The sequence below is a fragment of the Phoenix dactylifera genome, chromosome 5 (genome assembly GCF_009389715.1).
Source record: "Phoenix dactylifera cultivar Barhee BC4 chromosome 5, palm_55x_up_171113_PBpolish2nd_filt_p, whole genome shotgun sequence".
Taxonomy (NCBI): domain Eukaryota; kingdom Viridiplantae; phylum Streptophyta; class Magnoliopsida; order Arecales; family Arecaceae; genus Phoenix; species Phoenix dactylifera.
In genome coordinates this window covers 8,343,573-8,359,729 of record NC_052396.1, presented here as the reverse complement: position 1 = coordinate 8,359,729, position 16,157 = coordinate 8,343,573, and the positions used below count along the sequence as shown (strand labels likewise).

The following is a 16,157-nucleotide window of genomic DNA, read 5'->3' as shown; positions in this document are numbered from 1 at the left end:
TGGAATTTTGTGGATCGAATTCTAGGGTTTGGCTATGCTTACATTGTGGCATTCATGCTTGGTCTAGCACAGTGCCTAGCATTACAAAGGTTATTGTAATATCCACATAATGTGCAGGAAGAATTGGACTTTCATTGCAGCAAACAAAAGTTCAAGTTACTTGGCTTGGTTATCACAAATTCTTGGTCATTAGTCAACAAAAACCCCATACAACAACAACCCAAAATAACATTTTGTTTCCTACAATCACCCACCAACTAGAAGCCATGGTCTCAGTGCCAGGATAGCCATGATGCTACCACACACCAGGTAATGCACTCTCCTACAGCCTTATATCCTCTGAGTTCACTTTCAGAACTTTCTATTTTTCTGGATGAGCTTGTTGATTACTTTTATTTTCAATGTGTGGTGGTGGACGATTGTGTCATGACATATTGTTGTCGCTTCTATCAGCCTGCTGCAAAAAATTATTGATAAAAAAACTAGGGTTTCAGGTAAACAGAAAGGGATTAACATACCTCAAACAGAGAGCACCCAGAAAAATTTAAAATCTCGTCCACCACTTGGCATTGCAAAAACTTAGCTACTGAACATTGATCCACTTTTGGACAGTGTTGAAATAAAAGAAAGAGAGAAGAGAATTGTATTTCTGCCTGTCTATTACAATGTACAGTAGCAGCCTTTATATAGAACTAGGAGGCTGACAAAGTTTGGTAAGGCCGACTAAGTTTGGCACAATCAATCATAAATCAATCAAAGTGAAATTTGATAAAGCCAACTAAGTTTGACACAATCAACACAAATCAATCAAGCTTCTAATCAATCATATGATTTTAACAAACAGAATTTCCAATGGTGGTTTGGAGATCAAGCAGAACCGACAATTGTTTTCCTCCAGCATTGTTTGCATCCGAGCAAATCCATTTCTTAAAACTTTTGATCTGAGATCATGCCAAATGATCTAAAATTATGACTCAATACTGTCCAAACTCCGAAACAGAATAGATAGAAGGCCTAAGGGATGTCAAGAATGGTTCAAACTTGGTCCAAAGCTAGCTCATCCAGTCAAATGGTTGAACCAAGCCTAACTATCGTTGTGGTTTCCACAAGCAATCACTTTCCATTCGCATTATTAGAACACTACTCTGCCACTAGCCTGAGCTTGTCATCGTCGCTAGTGTGGATCAGATTCCAACTATTATTGGACAATTCCAATGCTTCCAGATTGCGTGAATTTACATATATTAACTAGTAGTTAAAAAATGTTATTCTTGTCCTCCTATTCTTCCCCACCTTTATCCTCAAATAAATAACCTTAGTAAAGTAAGAACTGAACTAACTGCAGCATTATTTATTCCCTCTTCCTTCCTTTTTTTTTTTATTTGTCTTGCAGAATAAGCGAGACAATAAAGCTCCTGAAGAGAAATTAAAAGGAAAACAATAAAAAGAAGGGCTGAGAGAGGATGCCCCAAGTAGGAATAGAAAATGTTATTCTTATCCTCCTTCCTTTGTGATCAACAATTGATCGATCAATCAATCTGAGGTTTCTTTTTTTGTGCTCTCCGCCCTCGGTGCTGCAGGCATGGACGCCAAACCTTTTGATACAGTCGAAAGAAAACAAAAGAAAATTAACAAGGAATTAATAATGATCCAGATCGATCACGATGCCTCCACCTCCTTCAGCAATGGAATACTGTCATATAAGAGATCCACTGGTACTTTTATTAGGTACAAGTATAGAAATTAGAGAAAATTTATTTTATTTAGGAATTAGAGTTTTTTTTATTTGGATTCAGGACTAGAATTTTATGAGGATATTAATATTTTATTTCAATATAGAGTCTTACTAGAATTTTGGATCTATATAAAAATACAATTATATAATGAGAACATAAATTTTCATTGTTGAAATTTGATAATATTATGTTGCCTCAACCTCTCCTCCTCCTTCTTTCTCTCTTTTATTCGCCTCTCTCTTCTTCTTCTTTTTCTCTCTCCTCCTCTACCTTTTGTCCTGCATCATCTAGTTTTTAGGGCTTCGATTTATACTGGAGCCGGCGAGTCTATGAGGCTCCCTGATGAGAGTCAAGTACGGAGACCCGGTGGATCCCGTAGTGTTCCGAGTGGGTCGGAGGAGTTTCTTTTTATGGAGGGAGATATGCTCCCACACTCCCTTAGTGATTCCGAAGATTAGATGGGAGATTGGCGACGGGCGGACTGTGGATATTTTGGGGGATTGCTGGCTGACTGATATACCACTGAGCAGGTGGCCCACCTACGTTGACCCTGGCGAGCTGGAGGGGTGTAGAGTCCATGACTTGCTGCCCTTGGCGAGCAAGCCTGTGAGGTGGACCTCGTACGACGGATTTTTGGGGGGCATTGGCAGAACGAGTGTTGGCGGTATCGATCCTAGTAGGCGAGGCGGAGGATAGGAGGGTGTGAGACAGGACTTGCAGAACGGAGGTGTGGACCTAGGATCTCCTTGAGCTGGTCAGGAGGGTTACAGCGCGACAGATTGAGGGGAGGTGGATCTGGAGGATGCGCATCCACCCTCGAGTGGCCCTGTTTGTCTGGAAGGTGGCGTGAGGATGTCTGCCTACCAGGGAATGCTAGTACGGCAGGGGGTGGACATCTCTCCGGGTAGCTGGGCCTGTTAGGAGGTGGAGGAGACTATCCACCATGTCCTTTTCGGCTGTCAGCGGGCTGCTTTGATCTGGGAGTGTGTTCTGACCTTTGCAGGATTGCACCAGGGATGGACATCGATAGAGGACTTTCTAACTTTGCTGGCTGAGTCCTCTCGGAGATCTGGACTTATGGAGCAGGGGATTCAGGCTGCCTATCTAGCTTACCACTGTTGGCTAGATATGAATGCTCGAGTTTTTGAGGATCGAGGTGCGCACCCGAAAGTGGTGGTGGACAGGGTCCTAGTCCATACGGCGAAGGTCCACTAAGTCTTCTCGAAGATCTGGACTTATGGAGCAGGGGATTCTGGCTGCCTATCTAGCTTACCACTGTTGGCTAGATAGGAATGCTCGAGTTTTTGAGGATCGAGGTGCGCACCCGAAAGTGGTGGTGGACAGGGTCCTAGTCCATACGGCGAAGGTCCTTGACACTACTGCATCGATATCACTTGGGTTGGTTAGGAAAATCTGGAGCTATGATTCTGCTCTAGCAGCGCCCAGGGTTATGTTTGTTTTCTAGGAGCTCCCATCCCTGGCTTTCTTAAGGTGAACTTAGACGGTAGTGTTAAGGCGGATGGCTATTGCGGCATTGGTTTTGTCATCAGGGATCAGCAGGCTAGGCTAGTAGCTGCCGAGGGTCGGCGGATCTTCGATCAGTCTGTCACTGGTGCCGAGGTCAGAGTTGCTTGGGAGGGTGTCTCCTATGCGAGACGGAGGCTGGGGGTGGATTGCATCATTCTTGAGGGGGGTTCCGCGATGGTGACTAAGGAGATTCAGAGTCCCGGGAGTGCTCTTAAGGGGATGCAGCTGCTCCACGACATGCGTCGACTACTTGACGAATGCGACGCCTTCCAGATAACTCATGTATTCAGAGAGGCCAACAGTGCGGCGGATTGGGTAGCATCACATGCGGCTCATCACTCCGGAGACTTTATATGGGAGAATCACATGTCTGTTTTATCTCCCTTGCATTGTATTTTGCTGTCTGACTCTTTGGGCTGTACTCATACCTATTGTGTGTGAGCCGCCGATTTACCAAAAAAAAAAAAAAAGAGAACCAAAGATACATTTCCACTGTAGGTAATTGTCCAATAACCGGAGTAGAGGCAAGTAAAAGGACATAGAAAATAGGAAAGTATGGCCTAGCCTCTTATGGGCCTCTATACTCCCATTTTAGGTGGGCCCCACATCAGATGGTCACGGTGATAAAACAGAGCTGGACGGACGTTGCTTATGGCGAAAGCTATAAAAATTATCCAGCAACATGATACTTTCGGAAATAAATTAAATTACAAAATATTAAGCATAACTAAGCTAGAGATTTTAGTCGGTTCACGCTACAATCAACAAGGATTTTCCTATTAAGCATCCTATTATGGCATTTTCCTATAAAGAATACCACCTCTTCGCATCCTAAACTTGTGCATGTTGAGGTACGAACTAACAATTGCTTAAATATAAGCTTAGGTTCGTATCGGGTCGTGTAGAATGGGCACAATTTAGCTCATAAATTCCTAAAGGCCGGTGTCCATGCAATGAGGCCACGCATCATTATCATTATTATTATTATTTATTTATTTTTTTGCTAGAACGGACGCATCATGCTACACGAGTATGGATGCACCCAATAAAGTCGGAAAATAAAATATCACGGAGTGCCCTAGGCAGCTCTCCCTTTCGGATCCACAGAGTACCGCCCGAATGGATGGCCTCTTCTTCTGGCTGCACACTCAAATGACTCACTTCGTCTCATTTCATTGCTCGATTCGAAGAACAGCCATCAGCCATTTCCAATATATCTGAGTGTAACTTGGTATTTTGAGTGATTGGGGACTGAGGAACATGTGCAGATTACTTGATTTTGATGTAACTCATTGGACTAATAACCATGAGAAACTATTCTCATTAATATGTACTTGTTGTGCCCTGCCATCTAACACAACCAACACATGCATTCAATTTTGTTCTTACTTCTTATGCAAAAGGAAAGGAAAAGCCCCAATGCACAACAATACTTTTGGAATTGATGACCATACACCACAATCCGGTTACAACTTCTCAATGAAGAACGAGTTGGTTTATAACTACTACACCCTTTACGTGTGGAAGTTTTTATTATGAAAAAAGACACAGAATCTCAAAATCATATTTCAGAAAGAAGGTTCAACCTGCATTAAAGCTTTTCATCATCAACGAAAGCATATTATGTTCATGTTCAAACAATGACAAACCTGCCCTTCTACTTCTCAAAACATATTTTTTATTTCCCTTTCTATCATCTTCTAACTAGGATTTGTTTAAAAAAAAAAGAGAGAAGAGAGTATGGTAAAGTAGATATAAAATCCAAAAATCTCATTGGCTCATCACAAATCCTTAATCGTTATCTTAGAAAGAGCTCTAGAATCGTGTGATCCTTGCATCTCTGAGCCATTGGCTTTGCATGGTCCACGTTCGTGAGAGCTCTTGGCCTGACCCATCCAATCTGAGATGTTGATCCAAGTCGGCTCGCAGTAAACTGGACCGAAGATGCGCCGTAATTTGGGACACCTCAGAGATAAGTATCACATCTTTTTGACATGTACTTCTTGAAAAAAATATTAAAATTTATATGCCGAAAATAGAATGGTAAAGTCCAGGGCTGACATGGCAAAATCTCTTTGCTAAACCGCTTTATATCCTGAATAAAAAAATATTTTTAAATAAAAAGTCCAATCCTTCTGTAACTATAGACGTTAAAGAGAGACTCCACGACTTCCCTACTATTATAGCATGGAAATATCTTTCCAAAGAATATCTCAGAGAAATGATCTCAGATCGTCCCAAGTTTTCAATGTCCAAATTTCTTGGATTAAACAAGCGTGTCCAAATTGTCAGAAGTAGACAAAGGAAAAAAAAGGCCTGAAAGATGCCTTAGTCTGGTCCACCCCGATCCAGACACTAGCTCATCTAGTCAAAAAGTTGAGCCTAATTTAACATCAAGTGGTTTCCATATACCATCGCTATCTTCTACATTAACAATGTCACATTTACCAACATGAGGAGCCATGCTGGTTAACCAACCAGCATATCCAATTCAGGTACTAAACCTCTTCAGGAATTGCCTTGCTACCTTAAACGAAACATGGATCATACTTCTATATCCTTGCTGTATTTATTTAATATGGAGCTAGCCGTTGCATCCATGCACTTTTTTATTTTATTTTATTTTATTTGAATAAAAACAATATTTCATATAGTTCTAACGTACATACAGCCCGCCAATCAAGAGAAAAAAATGATACAAAAAAGAAAAATATATGTACTGCACTTGTCCAGATAAACTCTCTGAAGTACCATATAACAAAAAAGATAATCCAGTCTGCAAAATTCTGTTCGCCTTCTGATATACATGTGCTGCCTGAAAGGAGCCCAACTCCCTGACTAATCTATGGGTCTCACGAAGCAACGGATGACCATCCCCATACTGATCCACTCTCCGTAGAGAAGTTCCTCTCGAGGCATACACTATTTGCACCCAGGCTATTTGAACCGAACCGAGGCATTGGCTAACAGCAAGAGACTATACTTGGCCTAAGGGTAGAACAGTAGTAATTAAGATGGTAAATCTGCAAACTCTTAAAGAGGCTAATCCATTATAACAATATCTATCTTTAGAAACTAAACTATGCTTTTATTTTTTTAGGAACACTTAGATATTAAACTATCTCTAACCGAACTAAAAACAAGCTAACAGCAGCAGCAGCACCAACGACAACAACAAATATAATCAGAATTAGAGTCTACAGTAGAGACTTGAGGGAGCGAGCCTTCACGGGCTTCCTTCCTCTCTTCCTACGATTCCTGTTCTTCTCCTCATCACTGCTATCCTCTCCGGAGTCGTCGTCGTCGTCATCTCCGTGGGCCCTCCCATCATCTTCACCACCTTCCTCATCGTCACCGGCCACCACCGGAGCATCATCCTCATCGCCATACTTCGAATCTTCCTTCCCCTCATCATCATCTTCTTCTTCTTTGATAGCGGCATCACTGCCATTAACAACATCATCAGTCTTATCTCCTCTCCTCTTTCTCCGGCAAGGTCCGAACCCGGCATAGTAGTAGTAGTAGTACATGTTACCGCCGTCTCCGGTTGCATCCCCCTTCTTTTTCTGAACACTGAACTGGCCTCCGTTTGCCGGGTTGGCGACCTTACTATGGCTGTAACTGTATGATCGAAGCTGCGTGAGGTGGTACAGGCAGAGGGAGTGGGGGAGGTTCGCCGGCCTTTTGCAGCGCCATCCCTTACCGTCGCTCTTCTTACAGCTAACAGTGGCCTCAGTAGCAGTCGCAGAGCCCGTCTCGATCTCCTTCTCCTTCCTCTTCCTCCTTATCTTCTTCTTCTTCCTTTTATCCTTCTCCCCGCTCTCCTCCATCTCCTCCTCCTTTCTGTCATTATAGTAAGTAAGAACTTGCTGCTCCAAACTATTCCTCCTCCTCCTCATTATTCTTTGCGTGGGTTTGGAATTGGCGGCAGTAACTCGAATGATATAAGGGGGGAGCGAGGGAAGCGAGGAGAACGAATAGAAAGAAACAAAGAGGAGAAGAAAAAAAGAAGAGTTTTTTACATGCTTATACTTACCTTCTATTTGGAGGGATGGGTTCTTCTTCGAGCTTGATGCCATTTCCCATAATGCCCCTATCCACCCCTTGCTCCTTCTCTTCCTCCTGCCAATAAGACCAGACCCAGAATGGATTCGAGTCCCAAATGCCCGCAGAAATAGGGATGAAAAAAGAAAAGCGCCAAGAAAAAATAAAGAAAGATAAGTGATTTAAAAGGAAAAAAAAAGCCAAGTATCGCCCTTGAATCGAAGCAGCAAGCAAAGCCCTCCCCGCCCCCCATCCCTTGTGATCGATCGAGCGATCGATATCGAGGTTTCTTTATTTCCTCCCTCCCCACCCCGTCCATATGGTTGCGAACCCTAACACGCGCTGGAATCCCAAACCAACCCGATATACAACAGGCAGAGAGGAATAGAGAATTAGGAAGCTCAAATCGAGCAGCATCCATGACTTCCATGGATTCATTCGGTGCTTCTTGCGAAACCCTAACAGTGGCATGAAGCATTCCCCAAACAGAAAGAGAAATAGAGTGAAGGGAAACCTAACAGCGGCTGGGCGAGGGAGAAACGGAAAGGAAGGAAATAATTAGCAAGAAGAAGGGGGCGGATCGATCGAGATCTGACCTGGAACGCGATGATGCCACTGTCGTGGAGATTGGGTATCAAATCCCAAGGCGAGCGGTTGAGCTCGCAGAGAAGCCCGGCAGCGGCAGAAGCTTGCGAGTCCCACGATTCCGACGATGCTGACCGGACCGGCGGCGAAGCGTACGCGTTCGCCGAACCCAGAAGCTTCGAGGCGGACTTTCTAATCCTCATGCTCGTCTTAAACGAAGACGGATAGCAGCCGAGAGAGCCACGAAGAAGAGCGAGAGAAGGAAGCGGAGATCTGATGGCTTTTTTTTTTTATCTTCCTCCTGGTTTTGGTGGCGTCGAAACTCGAGTAGGGAGATCGAAGTTAGGGGGAGGGAGTGGGCGAAGGAAGCTTTTTTTTTTTTTTTCCTCCCTCTGGAGCCTCTCCTTCTCTCCCCTTTCGCTGCTGTTTGTATGCGATTTATTAGGTTTGGGCATAAGAGTCGCAGGCGAGGCTGGGATGGGTTCGAGTAATGCCCTCAAGCGTGGTAGAAACTACTGGAATGCCCTTCCATCCCCATGTCCTTCGCGTGGAAAGCATACCGCTACTACGGTCCAAAGCAAGGTGAGACTAACAGCGGACGGGCGCAGGCTTAGTTGTTTTCAGGTGCATGGTCCATGACCTTTTTAACCTTTTTTTTTTTTTTCTTGCCCTTTGGGTGATTAAAGGAACTCATAACTCTAATATTTTAAAAACTCCTTCTGCTTGCTCTAATTTCTATTCTACGAATTAAGAACCATGGTTCACCACGTGATAAATAATGAAACATTTATTTCAACTCCTCTCTGAATTTAGGGTGCGTTGTTCGCGGTCAAAATAGGAATAAGAATTAGAATGATCATATTTCTCAATGCATTTAGTTCGTGACTAAGATCAAAATTGGAATCAGAATGGCATTTGAATACTAGATAGAAATCAGAGAAAGAATGGAATTCCTCCTAACTAAATAGCTGGAATGAAAGTCACTCATTTTCATTTCCATTCTAGAGCTCTACTCCCCCTATCTAAATATGCTCTTAGAGTAGTATTTTGTTGGACTTCCACTGATGCCGTAACGGTGAAAAGAGGTTGCATGATGGTTGCAACATTTTTCAGTTTCATAAACAGGTTTCAATAGTTGTTCTCTTTTACATGATGTTATTAGTTCATGCCTTATAGACCAAGTCCCAAGAACTATTGCAATTTGCCCATGTTAACTGCTACAAATAGAATAGGATACTTTGGAATGATAAGCGTGAAGGAATAAATCGGCTGCAAGAAATCAAGTATGTTAAAATCTCTCAACTTCAACCTGCATCCTTAACCTTTGCACTTTCCCCATGGTCTTAAACGTGGGCGACCTTGGTCTTCAACAACCTTTGGACCAACATTATTGCCTACCAGACCCACCAACGAGGCCTAAGCCTGCTCATGAAAGCCCAACCCACTAGAGACCACAGGCTAAAACCCAATTTTACCTTTCTCAAGTAATCTTGCATGAATTCTTAAAACTGAAACCACCTTAGATAGGGGTATGAGCTCACGATGCAAATATTATCCACATTGACTTTCTACTTAACAACAAACTGATGTCTCATAAATTTCACTTATGCATCTTTTCTTAAACATCAATAACACAATGTTCTAAAGAAGATCTTCAATTTTTGTGCTTCATAAATTTCTTCCTTGTTAACTTATTACCATATAAATTTCTCATAATATATCAACTGCTTACAACCATGCTAACTCATAATCGACGAGCAAGATCATGCTCTCTGTGTGGACTAGGTTTTATGCTGGCCCACCTTACTAAGTCTCCTGTCAAATAAGCTATCAACTCCTCACAGCAGTCCTATTATGTCTTTATTTGTTTTTGTTTCTCATTAAGTTGCTACCAGTAAACCTTTGCTCTTTGTGAACACGAGTTTTGCTTCTCTCTAAAATTCTTCACATTAGATCAAGTTTGTGAAACATCTTTTTCAATAGAGTGGCTTATTAGTATCCATAGTCCAACCAATTTAAGTACAACTTTACTAATATATTTCTAGAATAAAATTTTTATTTTATCCCTGTGAAATTAGATCCATATTTGATTTTATGCTTATTCATGGTTAGAAGTCGGATGGCACATCATTTTTCTAATAAAAGTGGAAGGATAAGCAGGAGAGGGGAGGACTCCGACCTAAATCGAACTTTCTCACCTTCTTATTTTCTCTTATGGAAGGATGAGAAGTCATACTTCCCCACCTCCCTTGTATCTTTTTAATCTTCTGTAGAGCACGGAGTGTTCTATTCCTCTGATATCTCTCCCTTCTCTCTCTATCTTTCTTTATTTCTTCCTTCTTTCCTCCAAACACCAAGTCTAGACCTTCATCTCTTCTCTTAGGTAATAATTCTCTATTGTCTCTCTCTTTCTCTCCTTCTTTTCCGGTCCATCTCTTTCACTTTTTTAACTGCTGTCTCACCCTTAATTGGAATGTAAGTGTTGGTGTTTTCACAGAAAAAGAAGAAAAAAGAAGAAAGGAGAGGAGATAGCAATCCCAAGTAATTAGTATACCATCCTCAAGGTATATTCTAGCTAGAGCAATACTGAAACGACACATTTTCATCAAGTCTCCCTAACAAATCACTAGATTGTTAATAGAAATTCTTCCATAAGTGGATCAATAGTTAACCATTGATCTATTATGATATTGTTTGATAAGAGTATTTTTCCAAGTGGTGAATTAGGTCTTTTAAAACAAATTTTCTATAAGAGATTTATGTCATGTACTATGGGATCTGAGATAGCTGATACAAAGTATCAATTATTTGTAATGGTGATTGTTGCCACTAGAGTTCCTCTCAAGCATATGGTGAAGCAGAATCAGTTTATTGAAAAAAAAATTATATTATAAAAATTAAAAGAGAAAAAAGAGAGCTTGTACTAATTGTGTTTAGTTTATATCACTATTAGTTTATATCAATTTTCTCGATGAAGAGATTATATCCTTGCTTCTCACCCAGTCCGTCATTGCTAAAATTCTTGTGAATAAAATGCAGCCAATGTTGAACTCTCTAATTAGTCCAGAGCAACTAACTTTCATTAGGGGTCGATGTATATCTGATAACATTTTACTAGCTCATAAAATAATATACAAATTGGAAGAGACCCACACCGGCAAAGCTAAATAGCTATAAAATTAGATATGGAACATGTAGAAGACTGAGTTAGATGGAACTTTCTATTCAGCTCTCTTTGACATATAGGATTTCATGAGGACTAGATCAGATGGGTGCATGCGTGGTTGCATGGTGTTCCCATTCTTTGCTCTATCGATTAATGACATGCAAATGGAGATCTTTCACTCAACCATCGTTTTGAGACAAGGGTGTCCCTTATCACCATACATATGTATAATTTGTGCAGGTGCTCTCTCTCGGATGCTGAAAGTTATATAAGTGATGATTTTTCATCGACTTATCAATTGATTCCCTTAGCTCCTCAAATTTCACATCTTCTCTTCACTGATGATGACATATTGATTGCTCGGGATAGCTTATGTAATGCTATAGTGCTAGCAGATATCATCAAAGAGTGCTGTGAAGCCTCTAGTCAATGAGTGAACATAAGCAAATTTGCAATAAGATTCAGGCCAAGAATAAATCTAATGGTGGAGCATCGATAAAGGACTACTGGCAAATCATGGAATCGAATGACATCCGGCAATACCTAGTAGTATCTACTACTAGGAATGGGCCAACCACTTCTGAGTGCAATCTACTACTATAGAAGTTTCTCGACATACTTGTGGGTTGGAAATAGGAAGTCTTATCAATGATGGGCAGAGTTACCCTCATCAGGTCGATGCTCTCTGCTTTAGCCATCTATTTAATGGTTAGCTCTATTATCTCTAAAGGTGTTCTCAAGAAGCTTAACCAAGTCATGAGAAACTTTTTAGTGGGGCTCAACTCGCAACTCTAGAAAAGTTCATCTGTTAGCCTAGGATAAATTTTGTTAATCAACCCAACTTGGAGGCTTAAAGATACCTTTGTTGGTAGCGAGACATGAGGACTTGATGGCTAAAATATGGCTAGATTTGTACTAGACGCTGATAACTCATGGTGCTCATTCATGTGAGCAAAGTATGGCTCTTGGTCCACATCCTCTCCTCCTTCATTGGCCTAGACTAATTCTTCTATATTGAAAAATAATTTGCTCTTATGCACCTATTATACTTTCCAACCTCAGACGATCTAAGGAGATGGGAGATCTATAAATATTCTCCATGATCTTTAGATTTCCTCCATTCCACTTAAATGTTGGCCTATGATGGTAGATGTTAGCACTCTAGATAACTTATAAATCAGTCAAAGACCTATTTATAACAAGAGAAAGAAAGTGGAACACTACCTTTATTCGTTAAGTTTTGTTGAAAAAATAGCATTAATGGTGATTCTAGTCTTCGACAATTTTGATAAACTTGGGTTAGGTATTTCTTCCTGTGCTGATGTTAAAGCAAGAGACCTTTACTACTTTTAATTAATCCCTTCCTCAATCCAAAGTGTCTCTTGGGTTTGAAAGATCGGTATTTGCTAGGATTGCACTGTTCCTCCAGAAAATTGTATGGTACCATCTTACTTGTTGTAATGTTCTTCATGGGCATGGCTTGCATATATCCTCTCTCTGTGATCTTTGTTTGAGTGTGGAGGAGTTGAATACACATGTCCTCCTCAAATGTTAGATGGCGGCGTAGGTGTGGAGGTCAGCTCTTGTCCTTAATGCAGCTACTATCTCATCTCTCATTAGAAACTTTTCTCCAGTATCTAAAAAAAGATCTTCAAGAAACAAGTACGGGAGTGAGGTGATTCTTATTTGTTATATTGCTTATCATATTTGGTTAGCTAGGAATGAGCATATTTTCTAGAGTACTCGCTGAAGCTCTTGGCTGGTTTTGATGAAAGCTTCTCCATAAGCTTCAGAGCTCAAATGAGCTATAGCCATTGATAAGTCTTTGATAGCAAGAAAAAAAATCTATGGCGGTCTTTGATAGCAAAGATATTTATTGCTCTTATCCTATAGTTTCTATATCTATTTTTCTTTGTGATTCATTTCACCTAGGAGCTAGTAACCCCTCACTCTCTCAAGATTAACTTCGTGTACTTAACAATGGAGCTCATGTCGAAGCTGGCTTCATTAATTAGAGTTCTAATTGCTCCTTTATGGCTATAGGTTGCCTTAGCACTGTGGTGGCTTTTATGAGCCCCTCCCACAAGCCAAATAGCTCTCTCATTGGAATGATTCATGTTGGAGGGTGAATCAAAATTGCAGTTAATTGGTTGTCAAATTTGGATGCCCATCTTCACAACATCTGAAGGATAGGTTTCACCATAAACTTCTTTGAGATGACCCATGTATATAGAGGAATAAATAACGCAACTGATTAAGTAGCCACCTATATGGCTAATTACATAAAAGGAGTTCTTTAGGACTCCTTTTCTTGCTGCTTTCTATTCTTGCTGAATTCCAGGATCTTTTGTCCTCTGACTTACATGAATGTATTTGCACCAAAATTATATAACATATCCATTCAACAGAAAAAGAAAAAGAAAAAAAAAACTCAAAATTACCGTTAAGCATCCTGCACCCACCTTAGGATTGCCAAAGAGCCTTCTTTATCCCACTTATGGGCCTTTGGAACCTTAGTGAACCCATTGGATTCTTGAATGTGACCCATATCGACAGCCCATTTACCACGAAGTTGGTGCACTACAAATTCCAATGTTCCTTGTACAGGCACCATACACCGTGTCCTTTGCAACATCTACGTCATGTGTAAGTTTTCAAACATAAACCCAAATTTTATAACTTATTAAGTTCTCCCTTCTTAAGTTTTACCTAAATAGCATGCCTCTTCCAATTGATCCCCTTAGTTGGGTTGGTTCATGGCTTGCAGACCTAATTCATTCTCAATGATGTTCTTGTGCATGGCCATATGTTGCAGTATATCTGATCTACGTCTCATAGAAACGACTCTTCTAGATGTTCCCCTCATGAAAAGTAATATAGTAAACAGTCAAAAGTATTCATATTAAAGAAGCATTGCCAATGTACCAATTCAAAGTTCACATTGGACCTATTTCACAATTTTGTCAGAAATTTCACAGCTTCCACTGAAGTCTATTCAATTCCTAAATGGTGATTCCACCTTTGTTCCACATAAATTCATAATCCTACTCAGATATTGTTATGATAAAATGAGCCATGAATCCTATACATAAACATCTATAGGAGGGCGTCACTTAGTGCAGCTGACTGGCATTGAGAGTTGTTACTAATGACCTAGATTCGAGTTTTGGCTTGTAATGATAGTGCACTGATCCGTAAATCTCTGCCTCTTGGAGTATTTGCTTAGCCTTTGAGAATGGAAAGAGAGTTATGATAGTCATATTTACAAGCAGGCAAGTATCGGATTTTATACTAGTACTATTTTGTTACTGTATCGATATGTTCGATATAGGGTTGGTTCGGCGTATGGCATGCCCATACAATTTTTATATTATATATTAATATCGAACGGATATAGTATGACATATCTTGGACATTTTGACAAGGCAAAATGAAGGAACTAAAATAGCTCCCTATTTGAAAGGTTGCCATTCAACCAAGCATACAAATTTGACTTGGACTTTGACAAAACACCTGACCTTAATTGTCAGAGGAAGAAAACTATGGACTTGTAAATTGGTTTCATGGTACACCATATCACCATCATCTTCCCACCGTTTGGTTATATGTATGCATATCTGAAGAACACAACCACTAGTAATCAACTAAACATATAATTAAATCATAACCCACGTCCCACGGTATGCACAATCTTGTATGACCTAACTATTACTCAATAATAATAAGATATCGCCATAAGTCATAACCAATGAAAGGTATTATCTCCAATTACTAGTTATTGGCAAAGCTTGTAGTGCATCCTAAAAGGTACTTGCATAAGAAAAGCTAATAGTGACGTAGAACATTAAATATATCCCTAGTCCTCATGACACTTAACTCAGGCCCCACATTGTGAATTTTGGGTAATTTTTGAAGTGGGTCAATAATATTTTTAATACAAAACATCAAATTAGTTAACGCGCTTTGAAGCACTTCATTTTTATCTTTCTAAATGAAAGAGGAAGGGAAGCACTCGATCCCTTCCAATGAGAAACATTTTCCATTATTTTGTTACTCATAATATGATTTAGATCTCTAAGCAAAGCAATTAATGAATTATATCAGTTTAATGGTAAGTCTGTAAGACATAATTAAAATACAATGTTATAAATATCTTGAAGAAGCATGACAAAAAAGAATTTACTTATTTCAACAATATCTTTCTCAATGAAGGAAAATGGAAGACAAACTAACTATTGGGGACAATAGTTTGCATAACGAATATTAATTAAATCAAATGTAATGAAATTGTATGGTATAAGTGTTTCCTTGGTGATGACCGATACAATGTTTCTATTGTGTTGGAGATACATTCATTCCGATTGTCCCTTCTAACAATATATGGAGCAGTAGACTCAAAAGTTGCATTTTACTTAATAAAAATGTCATTCATCTTCTCGAAAATTGTTTTGAAATAAGATAAGGTGAATTGGCTATTTTTTGGCTTAATGGGGAAAAAAAGAACTTTATTAATTTATTACTCATGCATCATGTAAATGTTTCAAAATTTATATTAAAAGAAGAAGAAGGAAAAGAAGATTATTATGGCTATGCCTAAATATTTGGCGCATGCAAATGCACACAAATTTGGCTAACTAGGAGTAGTGCAACCAAGATTTTATTTTATTCATATCAAACATGATTCAGAAATATATCTTTAACTTATTAACCTACTTGATGGGCTTCGACATGATTAAGATCCGGCTAGGATTTTCTTTCCCCTGCCCATTAATCCTCCTGGCTGAGACTTAAATCTTGGTTTAGATGAATCATCAGTCAGTCATTGAGATTAGTGCTTCTGAACCTTGAATTCATTAAGATTCGTCCTGCCGCGGGTGTTGTTTTATTTGTTGGAACAGGCTATGACCACGTCCCATTTGGATAAAGTCTTTGCGGGGCCCAGGGAAGAAGCCTCCATGTTACGTGCACAACTTTTGTGTTCGATTTTGGGTGGGGTCCTCAATAATGATATCTTTGGACGTGGTTGGTGAGCCATTGTAAAAATCTAAGATCGTTGGCTGTTATTTTGGTAGAAGAGGATTTGTTTGTTTGTTTATTTT

The 16,157-nt window shown here is 40.0% G+C and overlaps 1 protein-coding gene across 1 annotated transcript; it reads right to left on the bottom strand.

Annotated features, from left to right (window-relative positions):
* Positions 1–6,278: 6,278 nt before the first annotated feature.
* LOC103710371 (nucleolin-like) lies at positions 6,279–8,307 on the bottom strand. Its single transcript, XM_008796061.4, has 3 exons — positions 7,904–8,307; positions 7,300–7,385; positions 6,279–7,106 (listed from the first exon to the last, which is right to left on the bottom strand). The coding sequence occupies exons 1-3, from the start codon at positions 8,093–8,095 to the stop codon at positions 6,461–6,463; spliced, it is 924 nt and encodes a 307-aa protein (XP_008794283.2). The 5' UTR covers positions 8,096–8,307; the 3' UTR covers positions 6,279–6,460.
* Positions 8,308–16,157: the final 7,850 nt, after the last annotated feature.